Raw genomic sequence first — 23989 nt, 5'->3', positions numbered from 1 at the left:
ATTACTATTATAAAAAGAACTTATTTAGTCCAGCATGAGCGGGCATCTTGCAAACCATGATATAAAAACGCAATGCTGTGATTAGTAGAAGTTAGCATAGACAAAACAAGCTGACTGAACTAGTTAGAATTCTAGTGGTGGGAGAAGCATAGTAGTTAGAAACAAATTCAGCATGGCAGCATAACTAAACTTAGCAAGAATTCTGCAATACTGAACATGGCTCTTAATTATAGGTCTCTAACCATTGTTAATTATTAGCTTATGATGACTTACCTAATTTTGAGACATTAAAAGACAGATAAACTAGTAGATATGACATCCTATTAATATAGAATATCATTACATAGGGTTGCAATATAGACAAAGCACATTTTGAATTGTAAATAGAATGAAAAAGTGAGAGTGAACAATAGATATATATTGAGACAAATGATTAATTGAATAGAGAATGAAAATGATCAGTTTTATATAAACAATGGTAATAGGAACATTGAAGATATAATATCTATCTTTTCTTTAAATTATGCAAAACATTCTTGTTCTCTGTAAGAGAATCTTTAAAATATTTTCAATTTATATTAATCATACACAGTTGATTCTTGATAAGTAGAACTTCATTAACTCTAATCTCTCACTAAATTGAATTTTATTTTACCCTCATTTAACTTCCATAAATTCAATGCATTTTGTATTTCTATAAATTGTGAGTGTGTTTCAATAACTTTAAAAATCTGGGATTTCAGTGAATTTATTTCATGTCTGATATTGTATGCTTTCTGTTGTGATTTCAAAAATTACTTTAAAACTGCATAAAGACAAACTTGAAATAGAATCAAATATTTAATTTAGTACACTAGAAGAAACATACTATATGAATTTGCTTAACATGCATTTGAAGACACAACACAAAAATATAAAAAATGTATTCATGTGTAAAGTTATTACTTTACAATTATTCTCATAAACTGGATGAATTTATCAGTTAACATTTTATTTTGGAATGTACAAAAGAATGTTCTCTTACACATTCCAAAACAGAATGTTAAGAAATATAGACCTGAGGCAGGTTTATCATCAGATCAAAAATGTTTGTCACAATTAAATTGAAGTCTGTGTTGGTTGTTACATTAAGATTAATTTTTGTGTGTATTATTAATTTATGTATAAAATTTAAAAATAAAATTATTACTTTATTCTTAAATATGAATTAGCCAAAGAAATCCTAAAAAAGTCTAATGGATAGTCTGACCCAGAGTTGTAGAGACCTATCCGTACTGTCCCATTGCAGCCTGGCCAAACCTGTGATGGACTTGTTTTTATTTATTTATTTTTTTACTCTCTGCCCTGTGAGCAATAAGTGGTCTTTTTAATCATGTCCAACATGAGTTTGGCCGAGCCTAGAATGGAGCCAGCTGGATAATGAGGAAAGGCCTATGAAAAACTCTTGAGATTTTTTTATTTGGAGGATTAGTGGTAAGCCACCCAGGCTGTCTAAATGTTGGGCTTGTTGTAAAGACCCTCTTGAGATACTACAGGGCAGAGAGTTAAAAAAAACCTGTTTTCCTATCAGTATGGCCTGTTGGAATTAAAGATCTGAGTTTGCTCTAGATCAGTGTTTTTCAACTGCTAGTCCACAGAAAAATATTTGACTGTACTAATGCTAGTTAATTATAGGTAATATTCAAATAGTAATCTAGAGCTATGGTACATAACAAATTATGTACAGTAACTTCAGATAAACATATATAAATTCATATTCATGGTCACATATAATAACTGGTCCACACAAAATTATCCGTAATATAATTCATGGTCACATATAATAACTGGTCCACACAAAATTATCCGTAATTTTACCAATCTGTGATGAACAAAAAGTTGAGAGACACTGTTATAGATGAATCTTTTTTTTCCAGATGTCTCTAAACTGTTTATTAATGAAAAAATTAATTACAATGACACCATCTATCTTACAAATCTTTAAAGCTGTAATGTATAAATATGTTGGATTACATTTTTTTTTTCTAGGATTTGTAAGTTTTGATAACCCTGCCAGTGCCCAAGCTGCAATTCAGGCAATGAATGGATTTCAAATAGGAATGAAACGTCTGAAAGTACAATTAAAACGCCCTAAGGATGCCAATAGACCTTATTAAGTTTTGTATCTTTACCTACTTTTGAGGTAAAATGAATATTAATTTATTATGTAAGTAGAAAATACTGTATCTACCCAAATATTTTTAAGAAAAAAAAATATTAATAATAATGAAAAATAAAAATATAGTGAAGAAGTTGAAATAATAATGATATTAAATTATTATTTTTCTCATTATTATTATCGTTACAATTATTATTTTAAATAAAGTTCAAGGAAATTCACTATATTATTATTTTTTGTGTCAATTAGTTATTAAATGAATTTTTATTTTCTATATAATAATAATATTTTTATTATTACTATTATTATATTTCATGAAAATATCTAATGTGTGTTTTATTTTTACAATATTAATTTTAATAATACAATTTACTCAATATATTGATACAGACATCATATGAACAAAATTATTATATATAATAATAATAATAATAATAATAATAATTTATTTTCCTATAATCCATTTCTTTTATAATAATACTAAACAAACAGCAATTAAGAATTAATATTTTGATTACATTGTGATTTTAAAATCTTACATTAAATTAGAAAATGCAATGAAAATTAAATGAATTCAAAATATGTTTTTAAAATCTGATATCATCAGTTTCCTAAACTTGAAATATATCAATTTTTCCATTAAACTAAAAGTACAGTGGAACGTCGATAAGTGGAATGGCCGGAAAGTGGAACGATTTTCAGTCGGACTGTGTCGTGCTGAATCGAATGTTTTTGATACTAAATTTACTTCTAAAGTATAATTTTCATGTTTTTTATATTCTTTAATATATTTATTTTGTTTGTACAAAATGCAGAAATAATTTTTAACGATACGATAGCCTCGATGATTATTATAAAAATTTTCGTTAGGCTTAAAATCGACGAAAATTCAACACGAAGCGACACGCAATGGAGAAAAATTCAACAGGAAGCGATACGCAACGGAGAAAAATTTGAACATCGGACAGGTTAATGTATTTTTTTGTACAAAGTCGGAAACTGGAACAAATCATTAACTGGAAGGACCCCAGTCCCCAATTGGTTCCACTTATTGAGGCTCTACTGTACTTGGAATTGATGTTTAGTTGAAATCTGGACCAGCACTAATCAGGCAAGATAACACCATGGCACCTCTACACTCAGAAAAAGGAATGTATCATACTAGTAGTAAATAATACATGTGCGTAGCACTGCACCCTCTTGTCAGGTCTGACACCACCTGTCATTTTTCACAGGAACCTTCAAACCATGCAAGCAGCCATGTATGTAGGAGGGAAAGTTTAAGAGAGGCAGGGAAGCCCTGAAGTAATGCACTCTACTATGCATTTAACCATTAAACAACAAATCATTTTTTGTTTGAAAAATAAATAAGTCATAATGAATGCCTAAAAGAGAGTGTGTGTGTGTTTACAGTTGTGTATGTGGGTTGATAAATATCTGGATGGTTAGTGTTGACAATCATTGACATCTCAAGGAGGAAAATGCTTGGTCTGGATGAGTCTTGATTCAAAAGTAAAGTTCAGGTACAGTACTTGTTCATCAAGGGGGCAGTGAAAGTCCAGTGGAAAATAATGCGAGTTCAGGAAGATTGGCAGCAGAATCCAGTGGGATGACCGTACACTTTGAAACCAGGCAGGTGAACTCTGACTCATCATCTGTCCTCTTGTTTTTTATTCAGTCTCTCCCCCTTGTTACTCTAATGCCCATATTTGGTAAAGTTGGCAGTTGTTCCAATCTGATTTTTTTTCATTTCCCACGATGAATAGGTATTTTTTATTGGAAGCTGTGTCATCACAGAGAATGTGTTATCAGTGGAAAATCTTACAAAGTTCCTTTACTGCATTTGTGAAATAAAATAATTTGAACATAAGAAAATAAGATTAAACCATTGAATTTACACTAACCCACATTCTCACAATAGTAATATGCAATAAAAACTTTATTTAAATATTGGAACTTTTCAATTACACAATATTCTTTACATTAGAAAATATCTAATGAAATCTAATATTCATTCAGTGGATAAGAATATCCACTGAATGAACATTAACATTTAAGAACACTTTGGGTGAAGAAAAAGATTGCTAAGAAGAGGTATGACAAAAGCAAGGATGGAAAATAGCTAAATTCCTACATTTTTCTCATGTAGATTATTAATAAATCTCTTCTAAAAAATTCTATATCAGGTACACTATTTTAGGAGAAAAAAGTTCATTTTTATTCAAGTTAAGAACAAAAAGACAGTCTTTGCAATTTGGCACCCAAGGAACTTTGACCCATATTGCCTGATCCTGGTACCAGGAATGATCAAATCATCACTTAATAGTATTGCTAAATGTTTTATGTTAAGAGATTCAGAATATGAGGTACCACTGTACTTTCAAATTTGAGCAATTTTTCTTCCTCGACAGCTTTTGGGCATCCTGTTTGTTTTGTATCCTTTAATTCAAGATTTCCTGAATTGACCTTTTGTTAGGTTTTGCAATGGGAATGCAATGATTGGGACTGACAAGGGGTTGTAAAGGGTTGTATGTGGATGTGATCGATACCGTATCTCAGTGCTGATCACACCCAGTTAGTTGTAACGCTAGAATCTATCTGATTCTACAGTTACAACTAACTGTTGATTTGACACAAAAGGAGCTTACAAAATTTCTGTGATCTTAGAAGTTCTAAGTCAGTGGCAACTTCTGTATCTTCCTGTCCTTTTCAAGATAGTCCCAAATGAAGGAGTGGTTCAAAAATGAGAGTTTCTTCAATGTCTCAACATCTCCAGAATGATGCAGTTGACTTCCAGTGATAGGAAGATGTCAATCCAAGGAAGGGAGACCTAGAGAGGTAGAGGGTTGCTTTTTCCTTGAGGAGGAGGTCGATTGGGGGGTCCCCGCCAGCGCCGGATCCAATAGGTGCGAGGCCCTATTGAATACTTTTTTTGCGGGGCCCCTCAAACTTTATATAACAAAATTAATTAACTGTTAATTTACATATTGAAATATGTTGTTTTATTTTTAATAATAATATACCTAGATATTTATTTTTGTAACATGTACTATTTTTAAATATATAAATTTTGACGTGATGTGGGGCCCCTTTAAGCGCGAGGCCCGATTGGCACCAATCGCCTAAAATCCGGCCCTGGTCCCCGCAACCATCTGTAACGCTTCCGTTGACGTAGTCCTGTAGGTTTCAGTTAACCTTAGTAGGGCACACCTTTGCACGCTGTTCAACTTTCTCCTTATCACTTCCTTGTCGGCCGCACGGTACCATGCAGCCTCACTGTAGGTTATCCTCGGGAGGAATGCTTCGTTGTAAATGATTTTGATAGTTTCTCTTCTTAGACCCCAGGTGGCTTTGGCCACCCTTGCAAGGGCATTGAACATGTTTATACTGTTGTCTTTAATGCTGATTGCATGTGAGAGCCACGTCAGTCTGTTGTCGAGCATTACACCCAGGTATCTTAGATGTTTTTCCACTTGAATGATTTCCTCGCCCATCCTTATTGTGGGCTTCCTCTTATAAAGGCTTGGCGCTTGGCCCTTCAAGAAGATGATCGCCTTAGTTTTCCTTGGATTGAATGAAAGTTTAAGCTGTGTACCCAGCCTCTGTATCCTTCCCAACACCTGGTTGCCAATGTTCTCAATCTCCTACGAGTGTTGGCACTGTAGATAATTAGAGTGTCCTCAGCGTAAGCCATCTCGACTATATCCGGTCCTTTGTCTACCTGCAGGAATTGATCATTGGGCCACTATTCTGGAATTTGGTCTGAGTTGGACCCCTGGGGGCAACCTCTGTTCAGCCTTTTATTAATGTTTGCATTATTTGTGTTATATATGACCCTGTGGTAGTTTAAGTAATCCTAAGTTAGGTAGTAGATGTTCTCCAAGACCCCTGCTTCTCTTAGGGAGAGCAGGATCAGGTGCCACCAAGCATGGTCAAAAGCCCCACTAATACCTAAACTGACACCACAGCAGTACTTTTTCCTTGTGAGGGTTTGTTCAACCGTATCCACTACTTTGCAGATGATGTCCTCTGTGCTCCTATTTGGAAGGAACCCAAATTGCTTATTACTTAGAAAACTGTTGCTGATTATGTGGGTCGTAAGACGCTGACTTACGAGGAAGTTGAGGACTTTTCCCATCAGTGATAGCAGGCTTATTGTCCTGTAACTTTTCACTAGGCTTTTATCCAGTTCTTTTTCCTTTGGGATAATTACTAACTTGGCCTCTTTCCATATTGAAGGGAAGAATGTAAACCATAAGCACAGATTATACATTTCAGTAAGATAATCTGGGTTTGTCTCCCAGAGTTTGTTGACTATGTCTTCAACAGTTCTATCGGGCCCAGGGGCTTTGCCCTGCTTGAGCCTAGATATAGCATACTCTATCTCTGCTTTTGTGAACTCAGGGTCCACATTGTTCCTACATTCGATTTTGCCACTAAGCCTTATGCGCTGTTGTTCTGGCGTATCCATTCCCTCTTCGTTGAGAGGGAAAAATGTATCCATAAGTTTCCTGATAGTCTCCTCTATGCCCACGGTATATTTATCTCCATCCTGAATTGTTGTTAGGTAAGTGGGCCTTTTGAGTTTGCCTGCACAGGCTTTATACAAATACCTCCATGGTTTAGAGGTGCTTTCAGTGCAATAGTTCTTCCACAATTGAAGTTTAAGTTTTGATCAGATCCTTGTCCACTTTACTTTTATCCAGATATTCATGTTTCTTCATTATTGCAGGCTCTTTGGTACCTCCTCCGCAATCTATTGCTGTCTTTCCTCATCTGTGTAAGCTCACCGTCCCACCATGGCACAGACTGCTGACTTTTCTTTTTCTTAGGTATGGTCTTCTCGTATACAGCAAGGAGAGACTCTCTAAACTGAGTAATGGCTTCCTCAGCCTCGTATTTATTTTTGCAGTTTTTCAATGTTTTCAGACTCATCACTCTCTCAATCTTGGCCTTAAATAGTGGCCAGTTTGCTCTGTGGGTGGCATAATGGATATTTTGATCACTGTATGTCTCCTCAGTGAGCCCTATGTCTAAAAAGATGTAACTGAGGTCGCTGAGACTACACAGCGAAGACACTTCCCACAGTTGAATCTTTCACAGGACATTACTGTTGCAGATGGTCAGATCAATCCAGCTTTGGCCAATCTGTGCGTCAAAAGTAGGCAGAGAATCTGGTTGATTCAGAATGTGCAGGTCATTAGCATTGACGAACTCCAGTAATAGGTCAGCTCTATCGTCATTCTCTGGGTCGCCCCAGAGTTCAGAATGAGCATTAAAATCCCCACTGATTATAATATGCTTTTTTCTTTGTCGTTTGATCAACTCGTCCAAACAATGAAGTATCGGGTTGAGATCATTTGTAATGGGACAGTAAGCACTAACCAGAAAGTAATTCATGGTTCCATTCCCCACCTCCAGGCAGGTGATGTATTTATTGCTCTTCCTTGTGGAAAATTATTGGAATGTCCTGATTCCTGATTATGGCAGCAGTAGAGGGACAGAAGTCCTTGTTAAATAAGGTCCTATAGGTAGTCTTAAAGCAAGCTGGTGCCCCTTTTAGGCAGTAGGGCTCTTGGATGAGGGCTAGGTCTACCCTCTCTAAAGTTGTACAAAGTGCTGATGTGCAGCTTATTGAACGTTGAACATTAACTTGAACCATTTTAATCCTTCTGTCCTTTGTATGACTAGTGGGCTTATTGTCCATAGTCTGTTTTGGCAATTAGCATTTTCCTTACCTTTTGAATGAGTGGGCACTTTTCAGAACATGCATTGTGGCATGTGTCTTTTAACTTTTCTCGTTTGCAGTTAGTACATTCAAGCTTTATCCCTACCTGGGCACTCCTTGAATTTATGACCCCGACCACATTGGCTGCAGGTAGGTCCCTTCTCTTTACAATCCTTGGCAATGTGTCCAATGCAGCAGCACTGGAAACACTGTATAACTGACAGGTAGTTCTCAACACAACACCTGGACCAACCTAAGTTAACTTTCTTGTTCTGTAGGATTAGTCTTCTAATTTGAGGGCTTACCTCCACACCCAATTCATCGTCGATTTATTTTTATTTCCAAATTGGAATTTGATCTCAGTTTGGCTGCAGAATTTTTCTGTTGACATGGCCTCATGTACCATATCATTTTGCTGAAATAAATGTTTTTGCAATTCTTCTTTGGGGAGGTCCATTCCCACGCCGTATATGACTAGTCTGGGCTTCCTCTTATGAGGTTCCCTTGTTTTTAAGCCTGTTTTCTCCTCAATTACCTCTCTTAGTTTCTTCTCCTCCTCAGGCGTTGATACCTTGATGGCAACTCCTCCCCTCCATAGCTTCCTGACAGCTTGGATACCAATGGACATTCTTCTTTAATTTTTGTTTTGTCTTCTACCTCTTGGGCTCTATGTGAAGGATTTCCTTTCTTGGCATCTGGTTTCTCTTCGCTGCAGCTTGAGCGTATGTTGGTCTGGTTGGGCTGGCCGGGTTCCTGGACTTCAGGACTTTCTCAATCTTCACCCAGAGGTTGTCCTTTGCAGCTTGAAGTGGATCAACTCTCCTCTCTGCCAACGTAATGACGAGTCTATCAATCTGGTCACAGATGAACTTGACGTGGTCTCCCGCTCCCAGCTTGCAACTGCTGTTTGAAAGCATGTAGCTTCTCACTTCTTCGTGGATATTTTCTGCAATTTTTGTACACTCATCCTCGAGCAAAATGTCCATTTCACCTTGTGACGAGAACTCGTTGTCTGAATCTGAAATATGAGGCCTTTTGGCCGACATAGTCCTGAAAAGGACTGTAACACCAATGCTAAAAGATGCAGTAGTTGTTCGGTTTCACTGTTCTGGGCTACTCACGGGCAGGACCTTGTGAAGGTACGACTTTGCTTCCCCGTGGATTGGTAACTAGCAGAAAAGTAGAGCAAGACAAATAAACGCAGGTGATTCACCCAAAAAAGACAGTCAAAAAGCTGATGAAACGCAATACCAATCAACGGGGCACCCTGCCCGTGTGTGGAAACACACACGGGCAGGGACTAAGTCTAAGAGGGACCAAGTCTAAGAGGAACTTACCACAAAGCATGAAAGGGGTACACTTGGTGGATCTGGTGGCCATGTTTTAGATGCCAAGGTTGACAGCATGTGACCAGTAAATGCAATTTACATTTTATTGTACAATATTTACTTATTGTTTTCTTGCTTTAATTTATTATTAGGGCATTTAATTGTGTTATTCTTACCTTAAATTATGTGTATTTACTGTTTTACATTTCTTGAATTGGGTATTGTTTATGGTCTGGGAATGGATTAATTCACTTTTTGCTAATTTTTAATGGGGAAAACTGATTTAGACTTCGAGTGATTCAGAGTTTGAATGGTCTTCTGGAATGAATTAAATTAGAAGTACAAGGCATCACTGTATAATAAATCAAATTATGGATGTTGTTTTTATTATGTAGAAATTTTTTGTAGACAGAATATAAATGTAGAATTCCAATAAACAATATAGTGTTATCTTTTAAGAGTTTGTTTTCAAAAAAGTTACATATTGTAATATAATGCTGTGTCTCTGCAATCTTGAGTGCCGTTTTCATTTGTAAACTGTTAATTGTAAGTTTATTTTATTAATTTGCCAACTGAGCAAAAGAATAAAATAAGCTTGCTGTATTTTTTTTTTCATTTCAGCATAGGTGAGTTAAGAAAATGTGAAACTAAGAAGATATGCTTGGATGATCAACTTTTGAAAGTGATAAACTAGAATATGAGAGGTTTCTTTACTTATTCTTGCCATGATGTCTATAAAATAGATATTTTTTGTGTCTATGTGTTGGATTGTTTATTTAGCAGGTTACAGTGTAACTAAACACCTTTGATCATCCAGATCATGCTCATTGCACTGAAAAACATTTATTATAAGATGAAATAATAGCATACAATCATATTATAAATGTATATATTGTTAAAAATCAAAAGTATTACTTCAAAGTCAGAATAGATATTAATTCAGATTTTTACTACATAAACAAGGTTTAATCTAGCTAAAAAATTATATATTTCTAGATAGTATATTTTATTTTTGAAAACTGAAACTTTGCATCCTGAACAGACTATCTAGCATATGAGATAATGCTCATGTATTTATTGATTGACTCAGGTAAATTAGGACAGTCAGTCAATCTAATAATCATGGTCTTTAAATTAAATTTGCAAATTTGCAAATTTGAATTGTTAAAAAATATCTTCTGTGACATAATCTTTTGCAAAATAATTTGTATCAAATAACTATTAAGAGTTTAGATTATTCATCTCAATGTTGATATTTGTAAACATAGGGAATGGAGCAAATGAATAGGTAGAGGTGTGAAAAGATGACACATTTCTTTACAAAACATGTGTGATACCACTGAAAAACTAATTAATTTTGGTGTTGTTTTTAATTTATAGCAAATTTAGCAAAGTACTGTATTTACTCACGTGTTGATCTCACACATAGGACAAGGTGTGACTTTAGATATCAAAATAAAGAAAATTAAATTTATTAATACAAATAAAATATTATCAAATGCACATATTAAGGCAAACAACCATATTTGCCTTAATACGTGATGAATGGAAAACAAATCAAAAACATTAAAAAGAAACTTTTTCTGGTCATGCATATTATAATGATAATGTGCTAATATTCATTAAAAATAACAATTTAACTAATATGAAATAACTACATTTATAATCATTGCTAAGTGACCTGTATTTTATTAATGATTTTATAAATAATAAAGAACTATTTTCTGTGGACAAATGAGATGCAATGCAGTTTTAATTGATAGACATAGGATTAAACCAATAAACAAAGCGGGTTATGTCTTAATTTGTTTACAGTAGTTGCTAACTTATGATAAATAGACTGTAGACCTATAATGGCAGCATAAACTATGCATGGTTTACAGAAATTATTCCAAAAATGCTTTGGGTTTTAGACCAAATAATCACAGATCTTAAAAGAAAAAATAATTTTATTTGGAACTGGGGTACAAGGACTGGCATCAGTACAATGCATGTGGTAAGAATGAACTCGAGAGGAAGACAAAAACTATGTGAGGGATGCGTTTAAGTGTTGCCAGGTTGGCCACAACACAAAGAATCCTTTGCTCACATGTATAGGACAACCTAGGTTTTTGAAGTAGTGAAAAATGAGCGAAAACCTCATCTTATATGCGAGTAAATATGGTAAGTTACTATTGCATTTTTGTTGTGGGATGCATTGTATTTCAGTAATCTTAGATTTTCTACAGTCCTAAAAGAAAATGAGAAACAACAAAATACAATATGCTAATAAAGTAATTTACAACTTCAAAATTACAGAAAACATATATCAAAAAGAACAAAATACTGTATGCTAAATTTGACGTAGATTAAAAAACATCAAAATTAATTAGTTTTTCAGTGGCGTCACACATGTTTTGTAAAGAAATTTGTCACCAATAGTAAAAAAACATACGCATAAAAACCTTTAAAAATGTAGGCTTATTACAGCAAAAACCATAAAAAAAATTTCAACTAAACATCTTGTATTGTTTCCAAGATATAAAAAAAAAAGAAAGAAAATTTTTGTAGCACTTAACCTGAGAAAAGGGGAGGATAAAGTGTTTCAGGATACTAGTGTTTTTTCTTAATTAAACTTATTTTTTGATGTTCTATCACCTCCTGAAGTTTGGTCAGTGTTGTTATTAACATCTGATGTATCTATGCACATAATACTGTATATATATCCTATCCTGTCCTGTGTGGCTAGAAAATAATGAGACTGAAGCTGGAACTTTAAATCTTGAGTAGTATAATCACTTTAGTTGTGTTACCCTTCAATGTATGATCCTTCTACTTCTACACAGTGCTGCATTCACAGCTTCCACTGATCATAACAGTGCTGCAAGTCATTATCTGTAAGGCTATGGAAAAGCTCTGTTGTTTTTTTCTTGGCAGCAGAAATTGAATCAAAATGGTGTTCTTTCAGAGCAGACTTGACTTTAGGAAAAAGGTAAAAGTTGCACAGAGTTAGGTCAGGCAAGTATGGTGGGTGTTCAAGTATTGTCATTACTTTCTTGGCTAAAAGCTGCTACACTGACAGAGCAAAATGGGCTGGTGCATTGTCCTGATAGAGGATGAAACCATTCATTTTGCCACAAATGTTGTCACTTTCTTCTGACCCTTTCTTGCAAAGATTCCAGAACGTCTTTGTAGTAGTATTGGTTCACAATTTGTTCGGCTTCTTGTTCATATTCCTTGGTTTTTGACATGCTGGGCTGTCCAGAACATTCATCTTTCACATCCTCTTGGCCCTCAGAAATCTGTGCCATCCATACTCACATGACAAATGCATGATTAAAAATATGCATCTCTGTATGCTTCACATAGCAGGTGCAAAGATTCAGTGGCAGTTTTTTCAATTTCATTAAAAATTTCAGGATTGATACACTGTTCCTCTTTCAAGCTGGCCATTTTTCTGATGCATGCTAATAACATGTCCATTTGCAGCAGGCACTTAAAGCAAATCTAATAGTGGTAGCAAGTTGAGACTTACTGTGCTTGTTCTAACTTGTTCAAGGTTGTTTACGCATCCACTCACTTTAGCCTACATGTGACCATTGCGTGCAGGCAATCAGTCTCATTATTTTCTAGCCAAACCATGTATATATGTGATAGGACAAATCTACATATTGGGTTACATGACCTACCCTACAGTACTAAAGAAAGCTAAATATTAAAACCAATAATAAGTAATAAATATATCTTAGGCACTGAGAAAGTAATAGAAGTCAAAATATGGCTGAAAAATAAAAGGCAGAATAATTGTTATTGAACACAAATCAAGAGAAAGAAAACAGAAACAAGTTAAAAACAAGAATATGCATGTTTTCCTAACAGTAAGGTGACCAGATTTTAACATTGGTGAAGTGGGACAAAATTGAGGGGGAAGCAATTGTCTTGTTGAAAAAAATTGTTCTAGAGCAACAAAATTTTATTATCAAAGAATGCAAAAATTGTATTGTATTATTATTTTTTTTTAAATTTCAACATATGTAAAATTTACAAATATAATAAATATATATACTATTATAAATCTTTAAAAATTCTTTATTCTTTTGCATATTTCTCATTTGAGTGAATTTTTTTTTAGTAGATTGCTGTCGTTTAAAATATGAAATTTTTTGTAAGAATTTGTTAAATTATATTTCACACATAATATGGCTGTCAAAGTCTCAACACTTAATTGTGATTTATCAGATTCCACACTTTTTTTACGGTAGAAAAAACGTGTTCAGTTGTGGCATTAGTTCCTGGTAAGGACAGCATATTCCACAATTTTTATATTCTGCACCGTATTCTGCACTATGTAACATGCAACAAACAAAACGTTTGCTCGTTTGGACAGCCTATGAACACGTGCTGCTCTGTTGCTGCAGCTGCACACCCCAAACCATTTTCTGTTGGTCTTTGCCAAGAACACAAAGGGTTTTGTCGGCGCGGCATTTTTTATTTCCAATGCTCATGCATACCTTGGTACTGATACACGTGATACAAAATGATCTTTATGAATCTTAAACATAAGAGATAAGTTTATGACACATAATTGACAAAAAACTTAATCTTTCCAAAACTTGGAACTTTTTTAAAATGTTGCGGGACAAATTGTAAAAAAGTGGGACGTCTGGTCACCTTACCTAACAGTCATATTAACAGAAGCAAAGTTACAAGTTAGTTAATTGTGTACTTTGATATAAATATAACATAAAATGCTGTTAAGTAATGAACTGAAATTAAAAAGACTACTTTAAACAAATGTTCCTTTTAATTTCATTTCATTATTTTATACATTTTATATCACAGAAACATTTTCATTTTTGTCATGATCTTAATGTTTATATGTTACATTCCAATAACAATCCAGATTGTAAAATTTTTGCTATGATGGCTCTATATACTAATAACTTTATCCAAACACTTACTTTTTCAATAAGCCAGAAAATAAAAGACAGATTAAGCTTTTCAAATGTTTGTCATTTCATCATCAGATCATTGTAATTTAATAAATGTTCAAATTCCAGCATTTTAAAACAATTTCCATTGGAAATTATTTTATTTTTTTATTTACTTGATTTGTTTTATTATCGTTTCTATTAATATTATTTGGTTCTTGTATTTGATGTTATACTTCATCCAAAGGTTTGAAGTATAGCAATCTAACCACAAAAAGTAATTTAAACTTATTCATATATAAGTCATATGTGTGTGTCAACAGAATAATTGTTTTAAATAACTAGAATTCAAACATTTATTAAATCACAACAATCTGATGATGGAATGATGAACACTCCAAAACAGTTAATCTGTCTTTCATTTTCTGGATTATTGAAAAAGTAAGTGTTTGGATAAAGTGATTAGTCAAACAAATGCCATATAACATGTGAAATAAAATAAAATAAAATAAATAATTTTATGCTACATTATTTTAGATTCTTAAATGTAAGATTTTAAGCTCAGGATAGTCAGATTTTGACCAAAAACATTTTTTTTTTAATTAATAAAAAGTTGGGTACTTGAAATTAGCAGAAGTTTATTTATTTGTTTTCAAAGATTGTGCCAAATTTTATTATTTTTTATGCTTATATAATTTATAAAATCATTTAACTGTTAATTAGATTTTATTTTAATTTTATACTTAAGTTTTAAGGGATCATCCTGAAATTATATAATGCTATTTTTATACTTTACAATTGCTATCCCACCCCCATTATACAGTAAAACTTCTCTAGCACGAAGCTCCAAGGGGCAAGAAAAAACTTCAATTTACAGACTATTCAAGTTAGAGAAGTTTTACTGTATTTACAAATTCTTTCTTTGCATTTTGGAGACATATTACATCTTATTAAATCAAAATATAATTGCTTTCTTGGAGTCTTAAGAAGTTTTAAAGCAAGTGATGATAATATATTTATTATTAATTATTGTAGTATTTATATAATTTTTTGTTAAAACCTTTTATTGTATTTTAAAAATATTCTGTTGCCTAGCCAATCATCTTTTCATTGTAACATTCTTGCGGGTATTAAATATAAAACTTCTTAAACTCCAAAAAAGAATTGATTAAATTATTCTCTAAGATGCTAAAATGTAATGTAATTAATTTTCTATTGATAAATCCTTGGACTTTGTGTAATTTCAAATATCCACAGATAACATTTATATTGAGTCAGCAAACTGAAGCTCCTGGGTCAAATATGGCCCATCATCTGTTTCCATACAGGAAAGAAAGAATCATTTAAAACTGTAAAATTGGAAGATAATATTTCATGATACATGAAAATTGTATAAAATCCATACATCCAAATTCATGTATGTCCACACTACATATCCATGCATTTATTTATGTACTGTCTACAAGAAAATAAAAATGGATGGTACTTATGGGTTAAGAGGATGCCGGTCGGAAATTGCGATCAAAATTGCATTTTTGAATGAAATTATCTAAATAACAATAGAATAGTAAATTTAACTTAAACAGTAATTTTTGTTCTTTTTAAAGTTGTAAAAATGAAAAAACATCAAGAAGGATGATTATTATCTCTCTGATTCCAGCAAACAGAAGAAACAGTGGGGACGCACGTTCTAACCTAACCTAAAACCTATTCTAATAAACTATCATAGTTGATGATAATTATGATAGTTTATTAGAATAGGTTTTAGGTTAGGTTAGAACGTGCGTCCCCACTGTTTCTTCTGTTTGCTGGAATCAGAGAGATAATAATCATCCTTCTTGATGTTTTTTCATTTTTACAACTAAAAAGAACAAAAATTACTGTTTAAGAGTTAAATTTACTATTCTATTATTATTTAGATAATTTCATTCAAAAACGCGATTTTGATCGCAATTTCCAACTGGTGTCCTCTTAACCCATAAGTACCAATTGGATTTTTAATATTATGCTTTTAGACACATTACAATATCCAGAGAAAATAAACTTGTTAATAGAGACTATTAACAGATGTTACTAAATGGTTCAGTTGTTGTTTGTTTGATGGGTCAGTGCAGAGTTTGAATTGAAAAATTAGCCTGTATGAATAGTCTGCATGGAACTATTACTGGTCAGAATATTTTCGAAGTTGAGAAAAAATTAATTTGTAGAGACTTTACATCTGCATCTTGTTAAGTTCTCCTCTGTTCCTCGGAAGAGTGTAGAGGTTTTACATTTGCATATTGATGGGTCTCTCTTCTTTGAAGTGTTTCCAAGTTGGAAATAGCTGCAGGAAAGAGAGAGTGTGTATGTTTGTGACCAGATGATGTGCAGTCTACCTCTTAAACCACGAAGATGACCACTGTGATTATTGAAAGGACTACCAGCAACATTGGTCACTTGAACCCAGAATATGACGACAATAGGATGAAATAAAGGTTAAAGTTATATTGATCTACAAAACTGTTCATAATATTACTTTTTATCAGAAAAAACAAGGATTTTCATTAATGAACATTTTGACCTGAAAATACTGAGTTAATAAAATAGCAATCGCAACTTCCCAAGAAGAATATATGCTTATTGTTCTCCAGATTAAAGCAGCATTTCACTTATCAGGGATAACTGTAGATATCACCAAATATTCAAGCTTCATTGTAACTATCAACACAGAAACTTTGGCATACATTAGAGATATCATCTTTCAGCTACTGTAAGAGAATAAATATGAAATGCTAAAAAAAACAGACTAATCATAGAATTTGCTGATACTGAAAGTAAAACTATCAACTACTTAGTGAACTGAAACTCGAGGACAAAAGCCTTTTTATTTACTAAGACAAATGAAAATGTTAGCTGGGGACAAACTGAACAATGATTTCCTGAAAAGCTTTTGGTTGCAATAATTATCATCCAATGCACTATACAAATTTTGTCTGCTTCTAGGAAAGATTTATCTCAACTGGCAGTTCTGGCAGACAAGATACATGAAATGTCCAGTGAGAACACTTCAGTATACACAACTTATAGATCATAAAAACTTATTTGGACAAAATATTTGAATGTATTATGTACTTTGCTTGCTAATATGGACTTAACCATCATCAATTTTGTGAATTTTTGTCAGAAATAAAAGTTGAATATTCCAACTTATCAATTCAATGGCTTAACTGTAATCAAGTTTTATTGCATTTTTTTTTGTGCTCAGGGCTGTGATTGAGATTTTTATGAATGAAAAGTACCATCTTCAACCACTGTTATCAAACACTGAATAGCTTTGGAATTTAGTGTTTGCTATAAACTTGATAATATACTTCTGAATATAAACTTCTTAATGAATTGAACATAAAATTATAAATTTTACGAATATATTTATAAAATTACAAGTCAAAATAGCACTTATATGTAAAATCTATAATGCAGTAAAGTAATTTTGATGACATCTGACATTATTTGAGTTACATATTCTTGTGACTCAAATAATGTTAGTTGTTTAAGCTGCTTTACACAATTCTTGTGCTGTCAAAAGTTAAAAAAGAAGCAACATCTCCATCCCTATAAAAATTTGCAGTGGGTATATTTTCCAAACTCCAGCTACAATTTCAGTGGCATTTTTCAGAACTCAATGTAAGAGCAAAAAGTTTTTTATATTTCAAAATCCATTTAACTATGCAATTTAGAAGATTTCCTCCAACCTTCAATTGGAAGTTATTAATGTGCAATGTAATGAGATGCCAAAAGAAGAATCTAATAAATTCTAGTAATGCATTTCAAGCAATGAATTTTCTCAAATAAAATTATATAATGGCAGATTTCTATCAATATTTGGCAGTACTGATATGTGTGAAAAGACATTTTGAAAGATGAAACATGTAAAATTTTATTTAAGATCAGCATTAATAGATGAACATTTGCAAATGAATTGAATGATAGGGAACATTAATTTTAAATCTTAATTAAGTGAAGTGCTATTCCAAATAAATAAAATCCATTAATAAATCTATAATACAAAAATTATACATTATTATTATTATATCTGGCTGATAGAATTGACTGATCTCAAACAATGAATTTATCCAGTACAGCTAGTGAAGTTTTCCAGCAGTAATGAACGATCAAATAAAAAGTTTACCTGTGAAGTGTAAACTTTTCAATCCTATAAGCCATTTGTAATTATTATAATTTTGTTATATATGTCTTAAGGAACACTTAAATCTCAAGCATTTATTTACTATGGACCAAAGGATAACATTAGAAACTCCTCATCAGTATCATCAAATTTACTTTTTGCAAGTAAACTTTTCATTTGATCTTCCTGTATAAATAAGTTTCTAAATTTCTTGTTAAACCAATAAAGATATTTGTGTCAGAATTAAAATGATATTATTACAGTATTATGAAAGTGTAAATATTTTCTTGTTGTTATGTAATGAAATATTGATATTCTGATGTGTATTTAGTATATATGTTTTGAACTTAAGTCTGGGTTATTTATTTACTTTAAACCTTATCATATTATTTAATAATTAATTAAAATATGTAATATATAAATTAATTCATATAAAAAATCATCTATATTTAGCTTTACATTCTTTTACAGATGGGTCTCAAAAGCATAAAGGAGTATGATTTCCATGACATTTTGTCTGCACTGGAGGACCTGATTATTAAACTTCCCTTCTAGAAAGACAGTTTCAGCCTTATCCTTCCTTTGATAAGAAAAGAAATAGAAAACTAGTGTTGGATTGGACATTAGTAGAGTGTAGCAGTGTACATTTTCTTTGCTGCTTTCAGAGCTGAATACAATGATATAGAAAAAAGACCTCCTTGGGGATCAAAATTCAATGCTCTTCTGTAAAGACTCAACATAACAGTATTGTTTTTGGCCTTGTTGGTGCCAAGTGGTAAGTAACATCAACCATATCAGCCCTTGGTGAATAGACTGCACATACTGTAATATACCATGTTCTTCCATCATTTTAAGCCAATTGGATGCTAGAAGTTGAAAACATTCATCTTTCAGAAGACTGGATCAGAATCAGTGTTAAAACATTGAAGACTTCAGACTTCTAGGCTTTATAAAAGAAAGCCTCATTATGTGTCAATCTGTCCACACTTCTGGACTACTAGAATGAAGCAGCAGGACTAAAAACATAATGTAGACAAGTCTGTATGTTACAAGATAGAATGAGACATTGTCTCAAAACTTGTATACATTGATTACATCCTCGTATCTTCCCATTGTGCAGCATAATTTTTCTAGTAGCTCTAGAACTCTACAAAGAGATTTCTTTTCTGAACAAATATTTTTCTCATCTGTATAGGAACGAAGAAAAAAGTTTTGCTCTTGGAGATATCTTTCGCGGATTATTGTAGAGTTTACAGATACTTTTCACAAGCAATGATAAGAATTATTTTAGTCACGTATTTGAGATTGTAAGAGGTGCCCCATTTCTGTTGTCCTCTATCTGTTGGCAGCATGTTTTGCCATAGGAGGGTGTACCAGTCAACAAACCAGTACGTGCCATCTGTTCCCAGTGACGCAGGGACGGTTAGGTTTTAGGAAGTAGACGTAGTGTAATTTATTCCTGCAGTGGACAGGGTATCAAGTCAACCAAGAATCTTTCGGGCAGTTTTGCTTTTAGATTTCGATACCTATATATTTGCAATGCCGTTATATCTAGAATAAACGACATTTGCACTGTAGGCTTAGAAGGCTAGAAAACACTTTTGTATTAATATTTTAAAAATTGTACTTAGCTAAACAACACGCGACGAGTAGAGATTGGATGCCGGAAAAGTTTCGGCTACATGTTGAATACAGCTCTTAGCTAAAAAAAAAAAAAAAAAAAAATCAACAAACATGCCTTTGTTGAATACTGTATGGCATGTAAAGAAAGCCTTACAAGTATGCTAATGATAAAACAGCAAAATATTGCACCGTCTGTTTCTTTGGCTACATCTCATAGTATGTATGCATTGGCACTGGTTTCAGTCAGCAAAGATATCAAGTTGGCTGCACTAGACTGAGTTATAGAATTTGTCAAGGGTCTGTGATAGGACACCTTTCACATCTTTTATACTTTTTACAGTTGAATTTTCCAGACAATATAGAAGATTAAGGAAAACATATTTGATGAAAAGAATTATTCGTATAAATGTGTAAATTACCTTGAAAAAAAAATTTGCAGTTTTTCTTTCTTGATTCAGAATTTCCAATTATACCATGCCAAAAACATCCAGATAGTAGCGCACAGACATTCATTGAGATAGGACATCGCTTTCATAGGATGTTTACAAGTAATAGAAAGAAACAACAATTGATGCCAGTTACAACATTCTGAGTTGGCTGCCTATTGGAAGTTATTTTGTTCTATAAAGCAGCATATGTCCTATCTGTGTCTTACTGGATGGAAAGACAAAACATATTTTGATCACTTGTAGATTTAAAAAAAATGGTCAAGTAGTTGCATCTTCCACACTAAAACATTTACTAGCATTCCAGCTGTTATAATTTGGGGTTATATATATAAATATATATATATATATGTAAAGATAGTTAGATAGATATATTGGGGATTTTAGGGTGTAATATTCCATGCCAATGCAGCATTTCATACAGAGAATTGCACAAACACAGCATTCCTCTTCCCAGACTGACAAAGATGAATGTTCAAAAGAATTCTTGTGTGTCAGTATATATACTATATATCTTTTATAATTGCATCAGTTGGGTATCAATGAGCCAAATGCAGTAATATATCCAATTTAAAGATGCCATCTTCATTACAATTGATGTATTATTCTATTATTATATATGAATCAATTTTCAACAACTTAGTTCGGTATAAATTTTTAATATATTATATGTCAAGTTTATAAATTGTTAGTCTTTCATTTTAAAATTTACTAGCCAAGTCCTGGGAACAAGAGAAATGAAAGAAGTGGATTGAAATTCTTAAGAAAATGCTCATTAATTATTGGTGTGAGACAGAATGTTGATATCAAGTTCTCTAGCCAAATTTAACTACCATTGCAAAATCTGCCCTACTTGCCAAATGAAGTTTTTTATTGAATTGATTTTTCTTCATAGAAGATTTTTGTAGAGTAATTATTGCACCATATGCCTATCTACTAATTCCCAATGCCTTGGTGCATGGGTTGCACCATTTAGCATGCTATATTGTATTTCATTAGATATATAGAATATCATCCTTGCTAAAACTCCTCATTAACTACTGTGAAAGTGAAAGACAAAAAGAAGAAAAAGTGGAGGAGCTCATTGTTCATCTTGTTTAGCCATAGTTATCATCACCTTATTGATATATAGCAAGCACTGTAGGCAAGTGAACAGCAGTGGGCAGACATATATTGATATCCTTAACTATATATATAGTATATATATACAAACATATATATATACATATACATATATACACATGTATTCATACATTATTTTCATTCAAAATATTATTGTTTGTTCTTTTCCTGTTTTGGTAATTCATGGAATTATTGTAAATACGTATAAAATTTATCTTTTATAGAATTTATTATGACTGTGAGCATCAACTTATTACAGAAGTCATTAAAGTGCCTGTGAAGTGGTAATAGAACTCAAGTCATGGGACCATTTCTTAGATCACGAGGAATGAATAACCAGGCTGTTACTGATAATCTCAGTATATCCAATGCATTATTGCTTTCATTTTTATTCAGAATTAGAAGCACAACTCTCGTCTGACAAAACTCTACATTCATCCGACCAGTACTTTTCTTTACCTTTTACAGTTCCAGAGTAATCATTATATTGATCTAATATACTGCATACCCATTTAATTTACTTTTAAGAAAAAGGGAAAAGTATCCTGTATGATAATAAACAGAAAATTGTTTTTAAAACTTTATGTCAAAATATAATGTATATATAGGCTTAATACAAATTATATTTATTTTTAATATAAAAAAGTTGTATTAATTGGTACTTTTCAGCCTCCTCAATCTTGATTTTGTATATAGAATTTTTGTTTAAGAGGAGGAAAATAGCACAATGCCTTATTGATCAAATGGAATCTCTTGTCTGTCCACTTGCTATTCACTTCTTTGTCTAGAATAGCTGTTATTTAGAAAATTTAGAAAAACTACTGCAGAATTATTTGTCCAGCACATAGTGATAGCTTCCAATGGAAAAGTTCCATCTAGATGCCTGGCACTGAAAAGAGACTTTGGCTGTTGGATACCAAAACTATATGTGATTTTTATTACCATTCTGGAAAATTAAGTTTCCCTGTAAAGAATGATGTCAATATCCATAATTGTGATTATGTTTTTTACTTACGTAGAAATAGTGCTAACTGTGAATTTCTATACATATATATATATATTATATATATAGATACTGTATTTCCTAATGTAGATAATGTTTACTTTTATCTTAATTTATTTATTTAAGTCCTAAAGAACAATTCAATGTGGCCAAGTGCAATCATAAACCATAAAGTATTTAAAATTGTTTTTTTTGTAAAGGTATCATCAACAAGAGGTCAAGTTTCAAAAAATATTTTGAAGCTTAATGGATCATGTACAATGTATATAGCATATCAACCATATGAACTACGGACAGTTATAATTTTTTGTTGATATTATCTCATGATGATAAAGAGTCATCCTCCCCAGTCGTCCGCGTTGGCAAACTATTCTTCATTATATCATTCTATATACATAAATACATAACTAGCTTTATAATTATAAGAATATTTATTCTTTGTTTGCTATCTCCTTTCCCCTATCAAAAATCATCGACGCCCCTAGCAGCTAGTTATAACACAAAGTTATATTATCAAAACTTTTTGTAATCGGGGAGATAAATTACAAGAATCCAGTTAACAGGTTTATAGGTTTGTCATTATGGGCGGGGGAAGGGTGTGTGTGTGAACCAATTTTGTACTAGGTGAATATTAATTCTCCATTTCTTGTTACAGTCAAACGGTCCACACAATCGCAAACACGAGCACGATCATTTCGAATGGCCGTTCCGGGGTCATTCTCTTGTTTTTTCCTTACTCTGGGATTGCCATGTGATTAAGTACGAGCTTACTCATGGGGAAGGAAAAACTCCATATCCCAGTCAAAATAACAACAGCAAAGTTTGATATCCTATCATGAGCACTGTAATTAGTATAACCATACTCTCTCAAATCTATTATACTTGTACCCTAATGCTTCTCTTCAGAAAATAAACTGCAATCTTTGAATGAATGGTCTTTGTTATTTTTTAATAGAATAATGTAGGATTCTATTATAATAAAATACATTTTACAAAATTTACATCTGCTGGAATAATGATTTAATTATTAAGCAATACTTTAAAAATAATATTAACTATAATAATTATTTAATATGCAATAAACCTGCCAATGATTTTTATACTTAAATTAAATCTTTTCTATAATTTAGTACATTAAAAATAATGAGTAAAATGCTGCATTGCATTTTATGGCACCAAAATAACTACCTGGTAAGTAGAAAAACAAGTGCACTAGTAAGAAAGTTAATGCATTTAGTAACTTAAATACTCTTGTACTTTCTGTGGTCCATCCTCAGAACTAAGAAAAAACTTGGAAAATTAAAAACGTTACAAAAAACAAAATGCTATAATTAATCTTTTGAAAAAACCAGAGGAAATTGCTAATTATGTTAGTAGGTGTGTTAACTTTATTGAAATATTTTTTTCTAAATAATACATAAATTTTAATAAGTTTGAACTATAAAATGTAATTCAATAGAATTAAAAAAAACCAAATTAATTAATAATTATTTCTTATAACAAAAT

At 32.3% G+C, this 23989-nt stretch overlaps 1 protein-coding gene across 7 annotated transcripts in view; it reads left to right on the top strand.

The window, feature by feature from the left end:
• LOC136985744 (CUGBP Elav-like family member 4) overlaps nt 1–23415 on the top strand; it is a 424677-nt gene extending 401262 nt beyond the window's left edge. For 6 of the 7 annotated variants that reach the window (XR_010882380.1, XR_010882378.1, XR_010882383.1 and 3 more), the window contains 2 exons: nt 2029–2206; nt 18761–23415. Coding sequence is in view for 1 of the 7 variants with exons in the window: in XM_067283092.1 (XP_067139193.1) it covers nt 2029–2156 (128 nt within the window). In the remaining 6 variants the exon portion in view is untranslated. The remainder of the gene's footprint in view (nt 1–2028; nt 2207–18760) is intronic. The other variant, XM_067283092.1, reaches the window with a different exon arrangement.
• The last annotated feature ends 574 nt before the right edge of the window (nt 23416–23989 follow it).

This window comes from Centruroides vittatus, unplaced genomic scaffold, assembly GCF_030686945.1.
Source record: "Centruroides vittatus isolate TY-2023 unplaced genomic scaffold, ASM3068694v2 contig_976, whole genome shotgun sequence".
Classification (NCBI taxonomy): domain Eukaryota; kingdom Metazoa; phylum Arthropoda; class Arachnida; order Scorpiones; family Buthidae; genus Centruroides; species Centruroides vittatus.
This window is presented reverse-complemented; position numbering and strand designations above follow the sequence as displayed.